Consider the following 18,472-nt stretch of genomic DNA (forward strand, 5'->3'; position numbering starts at 1 on the left):
CTGAATAATATAAATAATAGCAGTTGTATAAATAACAGTGAACTGAACCTCATTTGCACTAAAACAAATACTGTAAACATTATGTACAAACTTCAAAACAAAAAAGCTCAAACATTTTAAAAGATTTTTATTATATGCACAAATGTATTGATAATACTTTACAAAATAGAAAAACAAGAACAAAAACCTATTTGCATTAAATACATATGACTCGGTCCTGGGAGAGAAAGACGAAATAAATACTTGCTTTTTTGAAATTGATCTCTTTTGGTGTTTTGGCCTTGCATTTTCTTCTTTTCTCTTAAGTGTCTCTCAATTTTCAAGTCCCAATGCTTTACTGGCATTAATTTGTTTAATGAATCGCATTGTAGTTCCCACGAATACTGACAAATACAAACAGCACACTTTAGTCCCCATTATGAACAATGCCCCCTGCAGGTACCATGTATTGATTATGGGATAATAATGGTAAAATAATGTATCATCTTTCTCTCTCTCTTCCCTGCAGTCCTTTCGTCCTCTATCTCAGGCACCGTAAACACTCTCATTGCTGTATGTCATGTACAGGAACAGATCTTCCTCATGATGTTCCTAAAATCAGAGACAGAGATGTTCAATTTAGATCAAACTATTTATTAGTATTATTTTTTACATGTAAAAACTGCATATACACTGTTCAAAAGATTGTGGTCCATAAGATTTTTTTTAAGAAATACTTAAAAAAAAAAAAAAAAAAAAGACATTCAGTTGATCAAAAGGGACAGTCAAGACTTCTATATTGTTACAAAAATTCTAATTAAATGCAGTTTTGAACATGAAAGAACACTGAAAAAAAATATAATGCTTTTCACAAAAATATTAAGCAGCACAGATCTTTTCAACGTTGAGAATATGACGTGTCTTGAGCAGAAAATCAACATTTTGACTGACTGAATGATTTCTGAAGGATCATGTGACACTGAATACTGGAGTAATGAACTTCACATATAAAAAAACAGATAATATTTCACAATACCACAGTTTATACTGTTTTTTTAATCAAATAAATGCAGCCTTTGTGAGCATAAGCTACTTATAAAATGCAAAAAATAAAATAATATATTTTATATATATATATATATATATATATAATTTAATTAATTTATTAAATTTATAATTCATATCACTTACAGAATTTAGCATTTTAGAAACAAAGTTTGATTTTGAACACCCTATGCTAGAAAAGTCCAGTATCTTACTCAGCAGTAATGAAGAGGAAGGATGCTTGAGTTACCTCATACACTGTAGAGAGGGGGGAACTGGATGGAGGGAGGGAATTATTTACGAAAAAGAAGAGGGCTTCTTCTGGTCTCATAGACACCCGCTGTCTGATCAGGAAGCAGAGCTGACCGACTGGAAGAAGACGAGGAGGGTGAGGAGAGAAACTCAGTCATATCAAAACCTAACAGTTTCATTTCTTTTTTTTAAAGAAGAAAGGAATAGGGAAGTTTAAGGTTAGATAGACTAAAAAAAGGGCTTAATATCCCGGCATAAAATTACGCAATGCTTATGAACAATCATGAGATGACTTGATTTCCTTCTGTACATTTATAGATGTTATTCTTCATCAATGATATCCTGTTGGGGAGCATTTACTGTATGAAATAAGAGTTGTCACCTGTGAGGTCAGAAGGAACGAGGTATTTCATTTTGTCAAGCTCAGGAGCTCGTGACCTTGCAGCTCTCTCCACAATGATCTAAGGAGACAAACAAACAAATAAACACCCAATATATTATTAGCTGACAGTTCTGAAGATTCCAATTCTGTCATACTCGCTCTCATATCATTCCAGACCTTGAAAAAATATTTCAAGAAATGCCTCAAAATAAAGTTGTCCATACAATAGAACTGAACGGTCACCAAAGCATTCATCAAAATATCTTCTTTTCCGTTTCACAGAAGAACGATTTGAACTGACAAGAGGGTGAGTAAATAATCACAACATCTTAACAATGTAACAGAAATGTATTATTGTTTGTTATTTTAGTTTCCAACCGTGCGACTGACCGGGATTTTATCCGGATGTTTGGTGCGGACTCTCTCCCCTTCTGCTCTCCTGACCTCCAGCGGAACACTTCGCTGATACTGGCTAGACATCTGAGGGCCAAACACACACATGAACAATAACAAAAACATTAAAACATAATAAACAAAAAGGCTTCCTCATCTGATACATAAAATCATCTTTCTTCGTTATTAACATTCAAAACACAGGCGGAAAAAACACTTACAATGAGATATGCAAATGAATGTTAATAAAACATTTATTCTCTAAATCGGTCAGTCAGTATACTTTAGAGATAACAAATCATTTTTCCATCAAACTCTCTGGGCCTTCTCCCATCCCACCATGGGCTCTTCCTCTACTTTGCCCTCAGTCCAGATGTTGTTAAAAATTAAATTAAAATTACATTTATGCATTTAGCAGACGCTTTTATTCAAAGCGACTTACAGTGCTATCAATTTTTACCTATCATGTGTTCCCGGGGAATTGAACCCCCAACCTTGCGCTTGATAACGCCATGATCTACCAATTGAGCTACAGGAACACTGTATGTTGTTGACATATACTTGTGCCAAATGTTAAAATTCATACCACGTGTACATTTTCTACAGGCCTGTCAAAATACAATAGCTAAAATAATCAATTTCATAATAAATATGAACGATTTTTAATAATAATTATAAAGATAGAAATGTCACATCAGTTCATCCTGCACAACTTTCTGGATTTTTAATGCCATTTTAATCAAAGGCTGTGGAAAATGCTGGACAATGTGTTTTATTAAAGTGGAACTAGACCAGCTGCAGTGCCCGTCTGGTTTGTTTATGTTCACCCAACCATTCACTAAAGTCTCTTATGTCCTACAGAGAAACATTACATAATACAGACATGAACAGGCATCCCATTAGAACACAAATGAAATGTGTCATATGACATTTTTTTTGCATTTACTCCGTTACTTTGACATCGAAACAGCTGAGTGTGCAAACCATGCCAGAAATTACACATTCTGTGTAGATCACGTGGGCCAAAAACGACTGGTCAGTAGATGTTGTTGTTTTTTTCGCCTGTGCTCTAAATAGGCTTTACTGAGCAGAAGACCACTGTCCTCACAAACATGCATTAATGTGCATTTCTTTTTTTTTGCCATTTGTCACGCAAGTATTGGTGCGAATACAATAGTATATGAATAGAGCAAATATTCAGTAGCGTAGTATTATGCAAGTATTTTTATTTGATATCTGTATCAGAAACAGTCGCAAAGCCAACGGTCTTGCGATTCATGATGATGTTGCAAAGAAAAGTTGCAACAAGGAGTGCTGCAATGCGAAAACATGTCCTCCACAGCACTGTCCAACACACACTGTACAATTTCCATAAATGTAATACTAAACAAAAATAATTTGCTGTCGTCAGAAAGTAAAATATAAAGTAAGATAGCTGCGCCCATAACAAATGCTGATGGCGTATGGTACGAGCTGCAATTCCGCAAAATCCTCGATCAGGGAACAAAAGTGAAATAGTGAGGGTAACAGCGGGGCTGGTGTTTGAACCTCACATTCACTACAAATTCACATTAGTTTCCAGCATGAAACTAACCTCACCCACAGTCGCGAACCGGGTTTACTGGTTGTGGTAAACACCAAACATACCTTGGATGGGGTGCTGATAGATTCAGTGAAATACAACGTCCGTCTTCCCCACTTGGACGAATATCAGATGACCGAATCAGCGCAGTAAGGATGTCGATCTCCAAAATTCAATCACTTTATATATTTAAAGTTGCCTTCTATGTTGAAGATGTCGACTGGTCCACACTTCTCCCACAAACAACAACAACAAATAATGCACCGCCTTATTTTGGGGCCTGATCAATAAAACTCATAAAAATAGTGTGACATGTCGTCTAGCCATTTAGGAGAGAGAGGAGGCGGCATTTAAATGTTTTCACAGAACTTCGATTGGCTAGAGTGTACTGTCACTCAAGTGTACTCTAGGTCAGTGGAACCAATCAAAATAAAGGAAAATTAGGCCAATGAAAAGAGCGCTGCAGTGTCTCTGTGGTACGTGCCTGACGTGTCCTTATCTTGGCGAAACCAGCATGTGCTTTTGGAAGCAACCCAGGACAGAGACCGTACAGTACGTGTAAGTTTTGTGGACGTAGTGCCTTTCCTTATGAACGTCCTCCATGTCCTTTCGGCAAACACATAAACAAACAAATCTAAGAAAAGGTTAAACCCCGCAACAATAAAATGACAAAAGTGGAGTAATACAATTATTTAGAATCGGAAAGAGCTTATTGCCAAGAGTGTTTACATAGGCCTACACAAAAAGTTTGTCTTGGTGCCAGGAGCTTCAGTACAGAAAGTACAAACATAGAGCAGACATAAAGTAATAAAAACAACAATAATAAAGAGAATAGAAAATAAACAATAAGTAATAATATAGTAATAAAAATATAGAGAAAAAGAAAATGTCAGTAGGAAGTATACAGTTGTAGACAACACTATACTGCTAAGTGGCTTTATTATCCAGTGACAGCCGTGGAAACAGACTTGACACAGAAAGAGATGCACACAGGACATCCAGGGTGATGCATGAAGGTGCAATGAATCATTACACATTGATTCTCAAGTTAGTATTATAGGAAAAGTTTTACAATGATGCTTATAAAAAAGTTTTTTAAAACAAAGTTTTGAGGGGAAATTTTATAATTATATTTATGATTGTGCTTGTGTATATTTTTGTATTTTATATTGTTTTTATTTATTGCCACTATGTTATGAACGATGAAACTTGTTTTTGCAATGACCTGTTTATGCAATTTTGAAATTTTGTACTTTTAATACATTTTGGGGCTGAATATAAAATTAAATATATTTATATTTTTTAGAAATGTTTCAGATTGATCAGAATTGAATCTCAATGTCAATTAATCTGGATTGTTTTTATGATGTCTAGAAAGGCCTATTTTTCCTTCTCTTGTGGCATGCTTCAGCAAACGGTGTCAGAAGTGGTTCAGGCCATAGATATGTATGTATATACATCTGATCAATTTTGAAGGCAGCATAGATGTATCCTTTGCTACCTTTGATATCCCACAATCCTGTGCGTTCCATTCCGTGACTGTGAGATAAAAAATAAAGATGGCATCTGAAAGTTGTGTTTGGTGGTCAGTTTGTGTGTAGAAACAAAGTAGACATAGATATGCAAATAAAGTATGGTAAGAGTGAAATAAAGTGTTTAATCAAGCAACATGTTAAGAATAGATGGCAGAAATATTGTGAAGAAGAAAGAACAGAGAGATGGTTTTATAGCATTCAAAGAATTTAAATTTACATTTATTCATTTAGCAGACGCTTTTATCCAAAGCGACTTACAAATAAGGACAGGGGAAGCAATCAAAAACATCAAAAAGAGCAAGTCTCAGTTATCCTAACACAGTACATGTAGCAAGGGCTTTTAAATAATATAATAAATAAAAAGAAAACAGAATATAAAAAGAATTGAGCAAGCTAGTGTTAGAGGTCTTATACACACACACACACACACATATATATATATATATATATATATATATATATATATATATATATATATATATATATATATATATATATATATATATATATATATATATATATATATATATATATATATATATATATATATATATATATATATACAGTACACACACACACACACACACACACACACAATTGCGTAATAAATGAAAATAAAATAGAATACAAAAAGATTAGAAAGGTAGTTAGATTTTTTTAAAGAATAGAATTAGAATAGTGAGTGCTAAAGTTAGAGGGTCAAATAAAGATGGAAGAGATGTGTTTTAAGCCGATTCTTGAAGACGGCTGAGGACTGCTAAGGCTGCTCGGATTGAGTTGGGGAGGTCATTCTACCAGGACGGAACATTTAATTCATATGTTATGTATATATATATATATATATATATGTATATGTATATATATATATATATATATATATATATATATATATATATATATATATATATATATATATATATATATATATATGTACGAATTGAGATTGGGAGGTCAGTCCACCAGCTCGGCACAGTCCAGGAAAAGGTCGTGAGAGTGATTTTGAACTTCTTTGGGATGGCCCCACAAGGCGTCGTTCACATGCAGAGTGCAAACTTCTGGAGGGCACATAAGATTTAACCAGTGAGTTTAGGTATGTTGGTGCCGTACCAGTGGTCGTCTTGTAGGCAAGCATCAGTACCTTGAATTTGTTGGTATAGTACAGAGTAACAAGAAGAAATAGACATGAGGAAACTATAATCTCAAGGCTTAGATTTTGTCATACTGCTCTTAATAATAGGGTTGGGAACCGAGGACTCAGAGAACCGGTTCTTATTCAGAACTGGTTCTGTTCTTTGAAAAGAACCCGAACCATGAGCAATTTCTAAGTTTCGGTTCCGAAAACGGTTCTTGTGCGACACGTAACCAAGGGCTGTGAGCAGCTTTCTTCTGTGTTCTGATGATTCGGCGTTTCCCGTTAAGTAGAGCTGAAGATCTTTGCCCGAACCCGACGGGACCCGACGGGTTTGGTCGGGTTCGGGCTTAATTTATATAATTTTACGCGGGCTCGGGCCAGGCTCGGGATTGCGTTCCGGTTTGCGCGGTAAACGAGCGGTCATGTGATGTGTTTCGATTAGTGCGAGAAAGATGCGGTGAAACGGAAACGGAGGCTTGCCTCTGGCGATTACGTTTTGGTAGCACCAGCAACTAAAGCAAAGTCTGAGTTGTGGAAAAGTTTTGACCATATTTATAATGAGAATAATGAGTGAATAATGACGCACCATCAGTGAGCGCAGGAACGCGCTGAAGAATCTATAGTGGATTCAATCATTTTCCTCCACAAAAACATGTAGACCTAGTCTAATCTCTGTGAGTAAAGGTTTTTTAAATGATAACTAAATATTAATTGAGTCTTAAATGCATAATGTGGGCAGTAATGTTGGCATTATTCTTTTATTAAATGTCAGCTGCTGGCGAAGCAAATCCGGCGGAGCCTTTATCTTAATTTCGTTATTTCCAAAACCCATCTTAATTTAAAATGTATCTTAATTTAATTTGTTAAAAAAGACTAGTTTTTATTGGTGCGTTGATATATTTATAGAGTGCTGAGATGTTAAGATGTCACAGGACTTATTTTATTTCTTTATTCCAACTTCCAAGTGGTCTAGTCTACGTTAGTTATAAATAAATTATGTTAAAAGATGTATAAATGACTCAGCAAAAGAGCTGTGTGCGCGCACATTTGAATAATGTCGGGCTGTAAACGGGTTCGGGCTTTTAAAAAGCTGTCAATCAAAATGTACTTGTCGGGCTCGGGTCCTGTCGGGCCTAACTTTTATGGTCCGATTACAGCTCTACCGTGAAGGATGTCACAAACCGAATAACAGAAACGCCTCCCTGACTCTTTAATTACTGAGCATATTAGCCGCGTTTCCACTGTCGGGCCAAAAGCGGGCGTGCTAGTGCGTGCCAGAGCCAGTCGCGTTTCCACTGTAACTTCTGGTGCTTCCTCGGGGCCAACGGCCAGGGTTTTTTGGTCCCATGAAAACCTTGGGCCAAAGCGGGCCAGCTGGAGCTAGAAGAGGGGTTATGAACAAAGGCAGAGTTTCTCCACGCCTGGAGAGCATCAGTGCTGCGGATCATTTCAAAAAGATAACAGCTATAACACCAGAATTAAAAACTTCTTAAAATTTGAAAAAAAAGTTGAGCTCAAAACTCACTTTCAGTCAGCAGCGAGTGTTTGAAATAACTTGATCCGATGTGGATTATGATCACCATAAAAGGCAGAAATATTTATAAGCGATGCAAAAGACTCTGCAAGCTAGGCATTAACATTACCATAGCAAACATGGTAAATACGACCGCTCAAAGAAATCAGACGTCAGCTTCTTATTCTCTATCACAATCGTGTATTTATTTAGTATCATATTTTTTCTGTCATAATCCTCGTCTCGAGCTTTGCATAAAGCCTATGTCATAAAAGTAAAATATTAAAATATAATAAAGGTTTTTGCTCGGGAGCGTTTATAAAAATATAGAAATTAAAATTCTTTCTAAATGTGACTACAAATAAACAGAAACCGACTCGACTGAATAAGCGGCTATATGTTCAACGCATACAGTGGTTCAACGCTCTATTTCTGTGACCAATTTTAAATCCTGATAAATTAATTCATTAATTCATTATGATCAATGTTTCACGTATAGTTAAACACTGATGCTTTTGGATTAAAAAAAAAATAACAAAAGCAATAATTACGCACACCTGAATAAGGCGTTTTTCACTTCCAGCTTTCATGAAAAATGTATATATCAGTTAGAAAGATTAAATACAAGATTAATGGTATTTATTAAGATTGATGTCGTTTCGAATTGGTAAATTGTGCTTGAAAAAAGTATGATCAGAATACCAACTTGCATAATAATTCTGCATGCACTGCATTTTTCCTCTGCTGTTGTCAGTAATGCAGTGAATGTTGTGATTGGTTGTCAATCATGATTTAGCAGTTTCGTCTCTGATTGGCTGGAATTATGGCATACTGTAACGCTGTGTTGTGGTTGTGTTCAGCAAGCGAGCTGTGTCTGAATTTAGAGAGGACTGAGAGTGGGCATCAGGTGAGCAAGCTAGTGAAACGTTGCACGCCTAAAAGAGAAGTTCTGCACAAATCCAAACACTTATTTTAAATGCAAAATAGATTTTCCTGGGCTCAAATTACTTTCTTTTGTTGAGACGATCGTTTTCTCCTAAAAAAACCTGCAGAATGCACTTTTCCGCGCTTATAACGTGATCCTTCGCTGTCAGAATTGTGGCTCTGATATAACCGATATAACCAGCTGCCTCGGCTCTCGGAGAAGGCGGCAGAACTTCCGGTGTCATCGTCATCAGCCATTTTGTTAGAGGTGTTGACATTCAACCGCTGAGCTCGACGAACTAACGTTAGTTGATATGGGCCCCTCCGGTATAATCCTAATGTAAAACGGAATTTGGTTTAAGGTACTCGGTATAAACCATTGTTAAGCGTTTTCTACAAAAACATCGTATATTAAACGTTAGAACTATAATTTTCCAACATATTTAGGTAGTTTTTTCGGACGCGCTAACAAGTAAGGTTAGCTAATACGTTTTCTAGCTCTGTCGAAATGGCGGTGAACGCGGCACAGCAAGCCCCGAAACCAAACTGGTAAGATTTTTACAGATTATAAATCCTTTTTATCATAACATATATCTTCTGCTTCATCGTTTTGACTCTTGAACGACAGCTTTCTATAAATGGAAACCTTTATCAGACATATTTGGTGTGCAGACGTTGGTGTAACGTTAAATGTCCATAGTTTTTTTTTTTAGTTCGCCAGACTAGTAATGTTAAGTTATCCGCTTTACTTTACGGAAGTTCAGCGAATTCAATCGAATTTTTAAAAACAATTTAGATTGGAGACGTCACTGTTGGCATTAATAGTTAAGCTCCAATGACATTGAAAAGTATATCCACGAGTTTGACTAGTTTTTTAACGTGTGGCCTGTTTATTAAAGGCCTGATTAAGTTACTGGAAATACAGTCTCTAGATTGTAATATTACCGTAATGGTATTTAACCAACACTCTTTTATGCCATTAATTATCTAAGAGAGGCACAGTATGTGTAATAACTAACTTATGTGCGTGACTCAGTATAATTCTAACTTGCAGATTTTAAAGTATGAAGATATTATAACGTTATATACTGGTTGCTAGTGTTCTAGTCATTTTTATTTGTATGTGAACTCTTTTTGTATGTACAGGAAGGTTCTAGATTCGGTGTAACCTAAAGTCATTTGTACCTTGTCATGTACAGGCCGTATGGTGGTAATTCAAGCGCAGATGGGCAAGTCCACGAGAACCCAGAATGGGAAAAAGCCCGACAGGCTCTAGCCTCCATTAGTAAAAGTCAGAACTCTACCAAGACTTCACCAGCTAATAGCAACCCACAACAGGTTAGTGTAGTGTTTTTTTTATGAGTTTAGGTGGTTCCTAGTTATGTTATTTGTCCATGTCTATTTTGTAAGTGTTTGATTCTATTCTGTTTATTGTTAGACCGGAACTTATCAGGCAACAGACTCTTCTGCAATGCAGCAACAACAGCAGCAGCAGCAGCAATACTATCAACAGTGGTATCAACAGAATCAACAACAGTATGCTGGTTACACGTATCCATATAACTACTACTACCCCATGCCTCCGGTAAATAAATGCACTTCTCCATATTCTTACAGCATATGCTTATATCTGTCTGCCTTAAGAATTAGGTCACAATTAGAAGTATATTTCCTAAAATGTGTAGTCTTGTTACATTGATACTAGAATAAAATGCAAGTATAATAGCCTCTTTGCTGTATGATAGTACATAGATCTACATTTTAGCATTTGCATGAGTATTCGTTTGTTTTTGGCAGACTATCCAATCCAAAGCAGTGTTCAGATATGTCAAAATGCTCCTTGCCTTGTAAATGTGTCCCGGTAGATCTGCTGCTGTCTGATGTATTATTAATATTCTCAAAATAATATTGACAAAAAAGAAATCAAATGCTTTTGGCTGGATGACATCAGAGCGTTTAACCAGACCTCTGCTGCTGAATGTGAACAGAAACTGTGCAATTAATTTGCCTGCCTAGTTTTTAAAATCTTTTCAGACAAAAGCTAGTACCATTCAACCCAACCTTTACAGCTGTCCTATTTTGTCCAGTTTCAATAATGATATCTTTCTCACCCCCCCCAACCATTCAGTATGGAGGACCATATCCTCCGGGACAGTATGGTGTTCAAGGGGGCTACCAGACACCAACTACACCCACTGGACAGGTATAGACCTCCATATATAATTCTGAATTCATGCTGGCCATGTATATCAACTAGTTTGATAATATAAGTTTAAGTAATTCAAAGATTATTTCTCCCTCTCTTTTTCAGGCCCCTGCCATGTCTATGATGGAAGATCAGTCATCCAGCTATTCCTCCCAACCCCCTCCTCCTGCAACCCCTCAACCACCCCCTCAGAGTCCTACATCCACTGACCAGCCCCCACCCCCTCCTCCACCCCCTATACCTCCCCCACCCAATACCCAGTACCCCCCTTCATCACCCCAAACCCCTTACAGCCCAAATGGTACCCTGCCTTACAGCCCCACTGATTCAAACCCTATGATGCTGGGCTACAATTCAGGACAGATTCGGCCAGGGTACCAGGGTTACCAAGCTCCAGCATATCAGCCCCCTCAGCAGCAGGCTCCAGGACAGGGCCCGTATGGAGGCCCAGGCAGGGTGGATGCTAAGAAACCCAACAATAGCAATATGAACAAAGGTGACCAGCAGATGTGGCAACGCATGAAACGTACGTATATTTGTGCTTATGTGTGTAAAGTGTGTGCTTTTAATGATATCCTCTTAATGTTCTCTTTCTTCCCTAACAGAGGCTCCTGGAACTGGTGCTGTAAAATTTAATATACCAAAACGCCCATATGTCATGGCCAATCAAAACTTTACTTCAGGTGATCAGGCCCCTGGATTGGCTTCCCCCATTGCAACAAACCCGTCACCTGGGTTTGTTGCTGGAACTTCTGTCACTTCCACAGGAAGTGCCCAAACTCGGTAAGCATACTGGGAAATATTTTAAGTAGAGGTAAATCATTAGAGCCGTCCTAATTTAAATGCAAGGTATCACCCATGTTTACTAAGTGATATTTAAATGAAATTTTTAAATCAATGAAAAAATTTTTTTCATCTCGTAGGCCTCAGGACTGGCCACAGGCCATGAAAGAGTATGTACAGCGCTGCTTCACAGCCTGTGAATCTGAAGAGGATAAGGATCGTACGGAAAAAGTGTTAAAAGATCTTCTGCAGTCCAGACTACAGGATGGCTCCGCTTACACCATTGACTGGACAAGAGAACCACTGCCAGAGTGGGTTGCATCTTGCTTCTATAACTTTATATCCTTGGTTCAGGATTCTTCGTTCATTTAGCTTTAGATATGTTATTTCAAACTATTAACTATTGGCACTAAACAACCACTTGCTTTATCAGTTTGAAGCCAAAGCAGTCTCGCTGGGAAGCGGTTCCTCAGCGTTCTCAGGAGAATGCTGTTGGGAGAGGTGGAGCCATCCGTGGCAGGGGCGGGGCCAGGCTGGGTAACTACAGAAATGTATTTTCTCAAAGAAGCCCCTCTTCAAGCTCCTCACGCTCCTCATCACGATCCCCGTCACCTCACAGCCGACATAGGGACCGGAGTAGACATCATCGCAGGTAATGCACAGGGTTGCAAACTTGCTTAATAATCCAATACAATCACTTTCATTCATCAGTATAAATATGAAAGGATTTGGAGATCTGTAGGATTTGACAGGTGATTGTGTTCCTCCTTCAGTGACTCTGGCTCTCAGTCAGACAGCAGCATGTCAAGTGATCTTCGACTTTCACTGTCCCGGCGGCAACAAAAGGCTGGCCGAGGCCGGGGGGCAGAAAGGGGGCGAGGTAGAGGTGCTGTGGGAGAAAGAGGTAGAGGAAGAGGCAAAGCAAACAGAGGGCGGAGGTGAGATATTGTTGGTAAAACAAAATTAAATGGCATTACCAAAATTTAGGGAATGTTTTTATAAAATTTTGGTCAGTATGACAATTTAAAGTGAAAGCGAAAGTCGTGACATTTGACAAGTATGGTAACCCATACTCTGAATTGGTGCTCTGCATTTAACCCATCCAAGTGCACACACACCGCAGTAGCCGCTTGAATACATTTTTAGTGGTCTCTTTAAATAACTTTTCTGATTCCATCAGGAATATGGAAGACCTATCCAGTGGTCTTGGTAAAAAGCGGAAAGGTGGTAATGCAGGGCTTGACTTTCATGACCCAAACCGTGAAGCGAAGAAGCAGAGCCGTGCAGCCCGTTTCCACACTAAGCTACGCACTGAACCCCTAGTGTTAAACATCAATGTTTTTGACCTCCCCAATGGCACCCAAGAGGGACTGAGTTGGGATGATTGCCCCATAGTCGGCACCTGCCAGGACATCACCAAAAACTACCTTCGACTGACCTGTGCCCCTGACCCTGCAACCGTCAGACCCGTGTCTGTGAGTGTTTCTCAAAGTGTTGCTTTTAGAGCTCTGTTTAAAGGTTAAAGTTGTGTGGTCAACACTGGATGTTGTACTCCAAAGTGGTATGTAGTTGGTAAATTAAGCAGTTTATTTGAAGATTTCTTCACTTCTTTTGTGTTTCAGGTGTTGCGAAAGTCTCTGATTGCGGTTAAAACTCATTGGAAATCCAATCAGGATTACTTGTATGCATGTGAACAAATGAAGTCAATACGACAGGATCTCACTGTGAGTAACACTTAGTAGTACCACTTTTCTGCTTCACATTTTTATCTTTTAGTGTCTTATTTTGAATTCTTGTCATTCAGGTTCAAGGTGTACGTACAGACTTCACTGTGGAGGTGTATGAGACACACGCTCGCATTGCTCTGGAAAAGGTATGTGCATGTAAAGTTAATTCTGATTGAAAGGCGTTTTTCTTTCTTTTAGACTAAACCCGCATTTCAACTGTTATCAGGGTGACCACGAGGAGTTTAACCAGTGCCAGACCCAGCTGAAGGCGCTGTATAAAGACTGCCCGTCGGACAACGTGGGAGAATTCACTTCCTACAGACTTATCTACTATATCTTTACTAAGAATTCTGGAGGTAAACATCGCTTATTGGCTAAACACTATTATGCAGTCCATTACATAGTTTCTCAATCTCGCATGTTAAATGCCTTCGCTAATTTTTTCTTAGACCTGACGACCGAGCTTGTGTACCTGACCCCTGAGCTCCGTGCTGATCCGTGTGTAGCTCATGCTCTTGAACTCCGTACTGCCTGGGCACTTGGAAACTTCCACCGGTTCTTCAGACTCTATAAGAATGCTCCACGTATGGCTGCTTACCTTATTGATAAGTTTGTGGAGCGAGAAAGAAATATTGCGCTGAGGTCCATTCTTAAAACGTAAGTGCAGATGCCAGGCAGATTGCTTACAAAAAGTATGCTATTGATAATTGAATTCTAAAGTTTTCTGTTTTTTTCCTGTTCTGTTACAGGTTCAGGCCCTCTGTGCCAGTGGAGTATGTGCAGTCCAGCTTGGCCTTCCCAGATTTAGACTCATGTGTAGCATTTTTAACAGGGCTTGGGGTTACATTCACCCCCTCTGACCCAAGCAAAATAGACTGTAAAGTCAGCTCAGCCAGTCTTTCAACCTCATAGTATGGGGAAAGGGTGGGAAGTGACCAGAAAATTTTTATTTATTAGAGGTTAAAAAGCCTGACTGTAGATGAGGGCCCTGATATCTGCATAATAGACAGACACACTCAGAGTTTAGTGCCGATCATATTTATGAAAGATAAGGAAGAGTGATGGACTTTCTGACAGATGACACATCCACACACAGGGACTTAGGTTCTATATTCAAGACCCAGTATAGCCTATCACACAGCCCATTTAGTGAAGTATCAGGCAATCAGTTTACTTGAACACTATCCCTTACACCAATAGAGAAAAGGCAAAGATAGGGTCAGCAGGTCACGTCAGGTCCCACAGCCCAGAGCTAAAAAAACAAACATCTAAGCTAACAGTGTTGTGTTCTCATGTTTCTCTTCTCTCAAGCAAACAGCCGCAAAGCTCAAGACCTGAAACATCATGGTTAATCCAGAATATATTGTGAGCCAGTTTCCACCGACAGCGTACCAGCTCATCAAGCCTGTGTGAAGGCTTCTTCTGCAAGGTTTTGATCATTTAAGGGACTTTAAAGCCAAGTGAGCTACAGTGTAATTCTTTAGGCAAGAAGAGGATGGTTTGTATTCCCAATCTTTCTCTTTCCCTGAGATGTCTTCAGTGAGTCACTAGTGGAGGTGTTCGGTTAGATCTCCGGACCCCCTTCATCTCTAAGATCCTAATGCTGAGCATGTAATTGGACTGATCCATAACAAGACAACCATTTTAAGAAATGCAGATTAAGCCCTGTTTTACATCATAAGTTCCGCCCCCTTCCCACACAGTATCTCCTCCCTCACCTGCACATCATCAACAGTCAAGAAGCTGGCCTTCATTAATCATAGATACCCTCCTAATCGTTCCTTGACACCCAGGAAGCACAGCTCAGTGACTCAACCTTCTCTTTAACTTATGCCCCAGCTGTGATCTGAATAGGGCCAGCCATTTTAAAAGTCATCAAAGTCCACTTAGGGCATTCATTCACCACAAGGTTTGATCACCTGCCTCTGAAGAATGAAGTCCCCTACAAAGCATCACCCAGCATAAAAGTTTTGTGCACTTAACATGCAGTCACCCGTCAAAGGAAAAGTCATTCAAGAATGAAAAGCAAGCTCAGTTTTTCTTCACAGCAAGTTGGAGGCTGTCTCCTGTCTTCTCTCCAGATGGTGATCTTTACTAGTTACCTCACTGCTGCAAGGGCATCCACTGTCTGGCTGGGTTTTGGAAACACACGGGTTAGTATGGCTCCTTAAGCTTTGGCCACGTCTACTGGTAATGGCTGGTAAGAAGGACTTGATGCTTTTAAAAGCATATTGGATCTTCATTTAGCTTGAGTTGAGGTGTTACCACTGTTGAACAACATGCTTGGCTTGGTATCTGTTAACTCCTTCTGGCAGGTTGTGAATTTGTCATTTCTCATTTTAAAATGGGCCTAATACTGAACCCTGTTGTACCCCTTATCTGCAAGATTGACACCAAAAGATCCATACAAAAATCTAAAAGATCTGCTAATTTTACATGGATATTACTGTGATAAAGTAGTAAATCTCAGAGATTGATATGGTATCATGGTCTTAATCTAGCCAATGATTAAAGCATGAACACATTGTAGTAAAGTTATACCAATTCAAAGTATTACAAAGTTAATCTAATCTGCCTTGATTTCTAATGGACTGCTTTAAAATTAGAGTTGACACTCATCAATTACATTGTAAATGAACGAGGAGCATGTGCAGCAGCATTTGCAGCTGACATGATCAGGTTTATTTATTATTAAGATTTACCATGGATAAGGCTTGGATCTGAAATATGTGTGCTTTAGCTAGATGTGCTCATGGCCACTGTAAGCAGAAAGCATCCCTTACACCTCATTGGTGAAATTTGTAAATATGTGCTCATGTAAATAATATGCAAAGTGGAATTTATTTCTTTTTCCTTATAGTTGCTTTGATTTTCATAATTATTTTTGTTTGTTTGTACAATGGTAAGTGTAATTTTCAGCTATACGTATATTTTGCTGGCAGTTTTAAAATGTATACTTTTTTTTTGGGTGGTGAGCATGTTTACACTGATATGCGGTTTGGTGCAAAAACAAATTTTTTTTTATTATTATTCTAACATTTCTTGTTCCCTTAGACATTAAATAAGTTACATGTTAGAAAGTAAAACATCCAGTCCATACTCATGAAGAAGTCAGGGATCCATGGATTGTTTATAATATGCCAAATCTCTCCCTTGTTGATCATAATTTACAATAATATTTAAGTAATGTTTGTCATACTTTGTCATCTTAGCTTTTGTTGATCATCCTCACTTCCCAATTCATCTTTTCTTGCTCTCATACCTGTAAAAATTCACTTTCGCACAAAAGTATCCAACAATAAGAGAAAGATTTGGCTTAAGCACAAGCACCAAGATATTGATTCCTTTCATTTGCAACTTTGATTTGACTTAGTAAAAGGAGTACTGAATGACTGCATTGTATTGGTGTTGGGAAATGATGTTAATCAAATTTTTTTTTTTTTTTTTTTTTAGCTCATTGTTGACCTTAGAGCTTCATTTTGTGTTTGATTTGTATATTGTAATTGAATTCCTTGCTGATGCTACTGGTTGCCACACTGACTTTGCTCTCCTCAACCTTTAACCCCTCCCACCCCTTGTTCTCCTCTCTCCTCCTGCACTCCTTCATTGCCAGATTCTCTCTCTCTCTTCTTGCAGTCATGAGTATTTGGAGCAAAGCAAGAGATGAAAAGATGAGGGCAAAACTAATCCAGAGGCACACTGGAAAACGGGCATTAAGACGTCCAGACATCAGCCAATTCAGATTCTTCGTTGTGCCTGTTGTCTGATGCATTTGTCATTTTGAGGAGAGCCTTGTGATTTCAATTTGCAATGTTTTTCTTGATGCCAATCACAAAATCTTTAAGAAACATGACAAAACCACCATGTCAGTCCGATGATGATGTATGGGTTTTATTTTAGGAATTGCTCCATATAGTGTTCAGTAGAATTGCTGATGTATGTTCAGGTGTGTCTTTGTATTAACATTTGCTTCCCCCCCCCTCCTCTTACTATATTAATGTTATAGGTGTTTTTTTTTACTGATGTTTACTGTTGTATTCTTAGGTGTTTTGTTTCTGATGTCTAATTTTGGGGTTTAATGTATGCTGTAGAATTGCATATCGAACACACCTGGACATGCAGATGAACAGAAATGTTCTTCTCATGTAAACTATAGATGTCCAAGCAGCAGGTTATGTAGATGAATCCTTACAGTAATTCCTCATGTCTTGAAAGCTCACTGCATTTTCTAATGGTAATGCTGATTGGCTGCCCATGATGCCTATTACTTCAGGATTGTCCAAAGCAATGTTGATGGTCTTAAATGATTCCACTGGTTACTTTTCTTTCATGAAATGTATTTTTATTCCTTGCTGTCATAGTTGATGTGTATTATTTTTACAGCACTATTGCTAATGGTTTCGTCCCTCTCTTCAAATGTTGTCTGTCCCCTTGCACATCTAATTTCTTTAACTTCTTTCCTTTGCATCAGCCCCCCCCCCCTTCATATTGTTTTTTTATTGTTTAGATTTGTCTCAAAGTGTTCTCTTACATTTCAGCTTTAGCCATTGACTCTTTGCTTTGTCTCATCTTGAATATTTTTTTCAGCAATTTGTTCTTTCTGCATGTTCTTCGTCTCCCTCTTCTTTCCTTGGTTTTCTGTAAAGCAATGTTGTGATTGGTATACATGTAGTCATTGCTTGGCAGTAAGTATTTTGACAAGACTGTACTTGCATCTGTTTCTTCTTTTACAGCACCATCTCTGAAAGACCTAATATCTCTGCCCTATCTAGCGCTCCATGTGTTATTACACAGTGGAGTTCACAAGGAAATGACTGCCATTTGTAGATACTGATCTGTATATAATGTACCTACTTTCTTATCTTGAGAAAAAAAAATAAAGATTTTTTTTTTTTAAATACTAGTTGAAACCATTATTAATATACCAAATATGACAAGTTAAAGATGTTTAAATACACAGTGTGCTCAGAGTCCTGCTTCGTTTTAATTTGTTAGCTTGTATATAGATTTTAATACTTGT

General features: G+C 38.1%; 2 protein-coding genes across 2 annotated transcripts; one reads left to right on the plus strand and one right to left on the minus strand.

Moving 5' to 3' along the window:
- Positions 1 to 114: 114 nt before the first annotated feature.
- Positions 115 to 3,903, minus strand: LOC132102910 (gamma-aminobutyric acid receptor-associated protein-like 1). The gene is made up of 5 exons (XM_059507631.1): positions 3,698 to 3,903; positions 2,048 to 2,137; positions 1,658 to 1,736; positions 1,274 to 1,392; positions 115 to 591 (listed from the first exon to the last, which is right to left on the minus strand). The coding sequence occupies exons 2-5, from the start codon at positions 2,135 to 2,137 to the stop codon at positions 526 to 528; spliced, it is 354 nt and encodes a 117-aa protein (XP_059363614.1). The 5' UTR covers positions 3,698 to 3,903; the 3' UTR covers positions 115 to 525.
- Positions 3,904 to 8,955: 5,052 nt separating this feature from the next.
- LOC132102911 (leukocyte receptor cluster member 8 homolog) lies at positions 8,956 to 16,403 on the plus strand. The gene is made up of 16 exons (XM_059507632.1): positions 8,956 to 9,098; positions 9,184 to 9,285; positions 9,936 to 10,074; positions 10,175 to 10,321; positions 10,865 to 10,939; positions 11,048 to 11,468; positions 11,548 to 11,725; positions 11,866 to 12,036; positions 12,159 to 12,377; positions 12,499 to 12,663; positions 12,906 to 13,200; positions 13,348 to 13,449; positions 13,530 to 13,598; positions 13,679 to 13,808; positions 13,902 to 14,109; positions 14,202 to 16,403. Exons 2-16 carry the CDS (start codon positions 9,245 to 9,247, stop codon positions 14,362 to 14,364), a joined length of 2,523 nt encoding a protein of 840 aa, XP_059363615.1. The 5' UTR covers positions 8,956 to 9,098; positions 9,184 to 9,244; the 3' UTR covers positions 14,365 to 16,403.
- The last annotated feature ends 2,069 nt before the right edge of the window (positions 16,404 to 18,472 follow it).

The sequence above is a fragment of the Carassius carassius genome, chromosome 24 (assembly GCF_963082965.1).
Source record: "Carassius carassius chromosome 24, fCarCar2.1, whole genome shotgun sequence".
Taxonomy (NCBI): domain Eukaryota; kingdom Metazoa; phylum Chordata; class Actinopteri; order Cypriniformes; family Cyprinidae; genus Carassius; species Carassius carassius.

What these genes read in the sequence shown, in the direction of transcription:
- LOC132102910 (XM_059507631.1), bottom strand. Translation starts at nt 2,137, where the DNA reads ATGTCTAGCCAGTATCAGCGAAGTGTTCCGCTGGAGGTCAGGAGAGCA. An exon ending in AACATCCGGATAAAATCCCG is followed by an intron (nt 1,737 to 2,047) that starts GTCAGTCGCACG and finishes TTGTCTCCTTAG; the next exon opens with ATCATTGTGGAGAGAGCTGC. An exon ending in CGTTCCTTCTGACCTCACAG is followed by an intron (nt 1,393 to 1,657) that starts GTGACAACTCTT and finishes GTCTTCTTCCAG; the next exon opens with TCGGTCAGCTCTGCTTCCTG.
- LOC132102911 (XM_059507632.1), top strand. Translation starts at nt 9,245, where the DNA reads ATGGCGGTGAACGCGGCACAGCAAGCCCCGAAACCAAACTG. An exon ending in CAAGCCCCGAAACCAAACTG is followed by an intron (nt 9,286 to 9,935) that starts GTAAGATTTTTA and finishes TGTCATGTACAG; the next exon opens with GCCGTATGGTGGTAATTCAA. An exon ending in ACAAGAGAACCACTGCCAGA is followed by an intron (nt 12,037 to 12,158) that starts GTGGGTTGCATC and finishes TTGCTTTATCAG; the next exon opens with TTTGAAGCCAAAGCAGTCTC.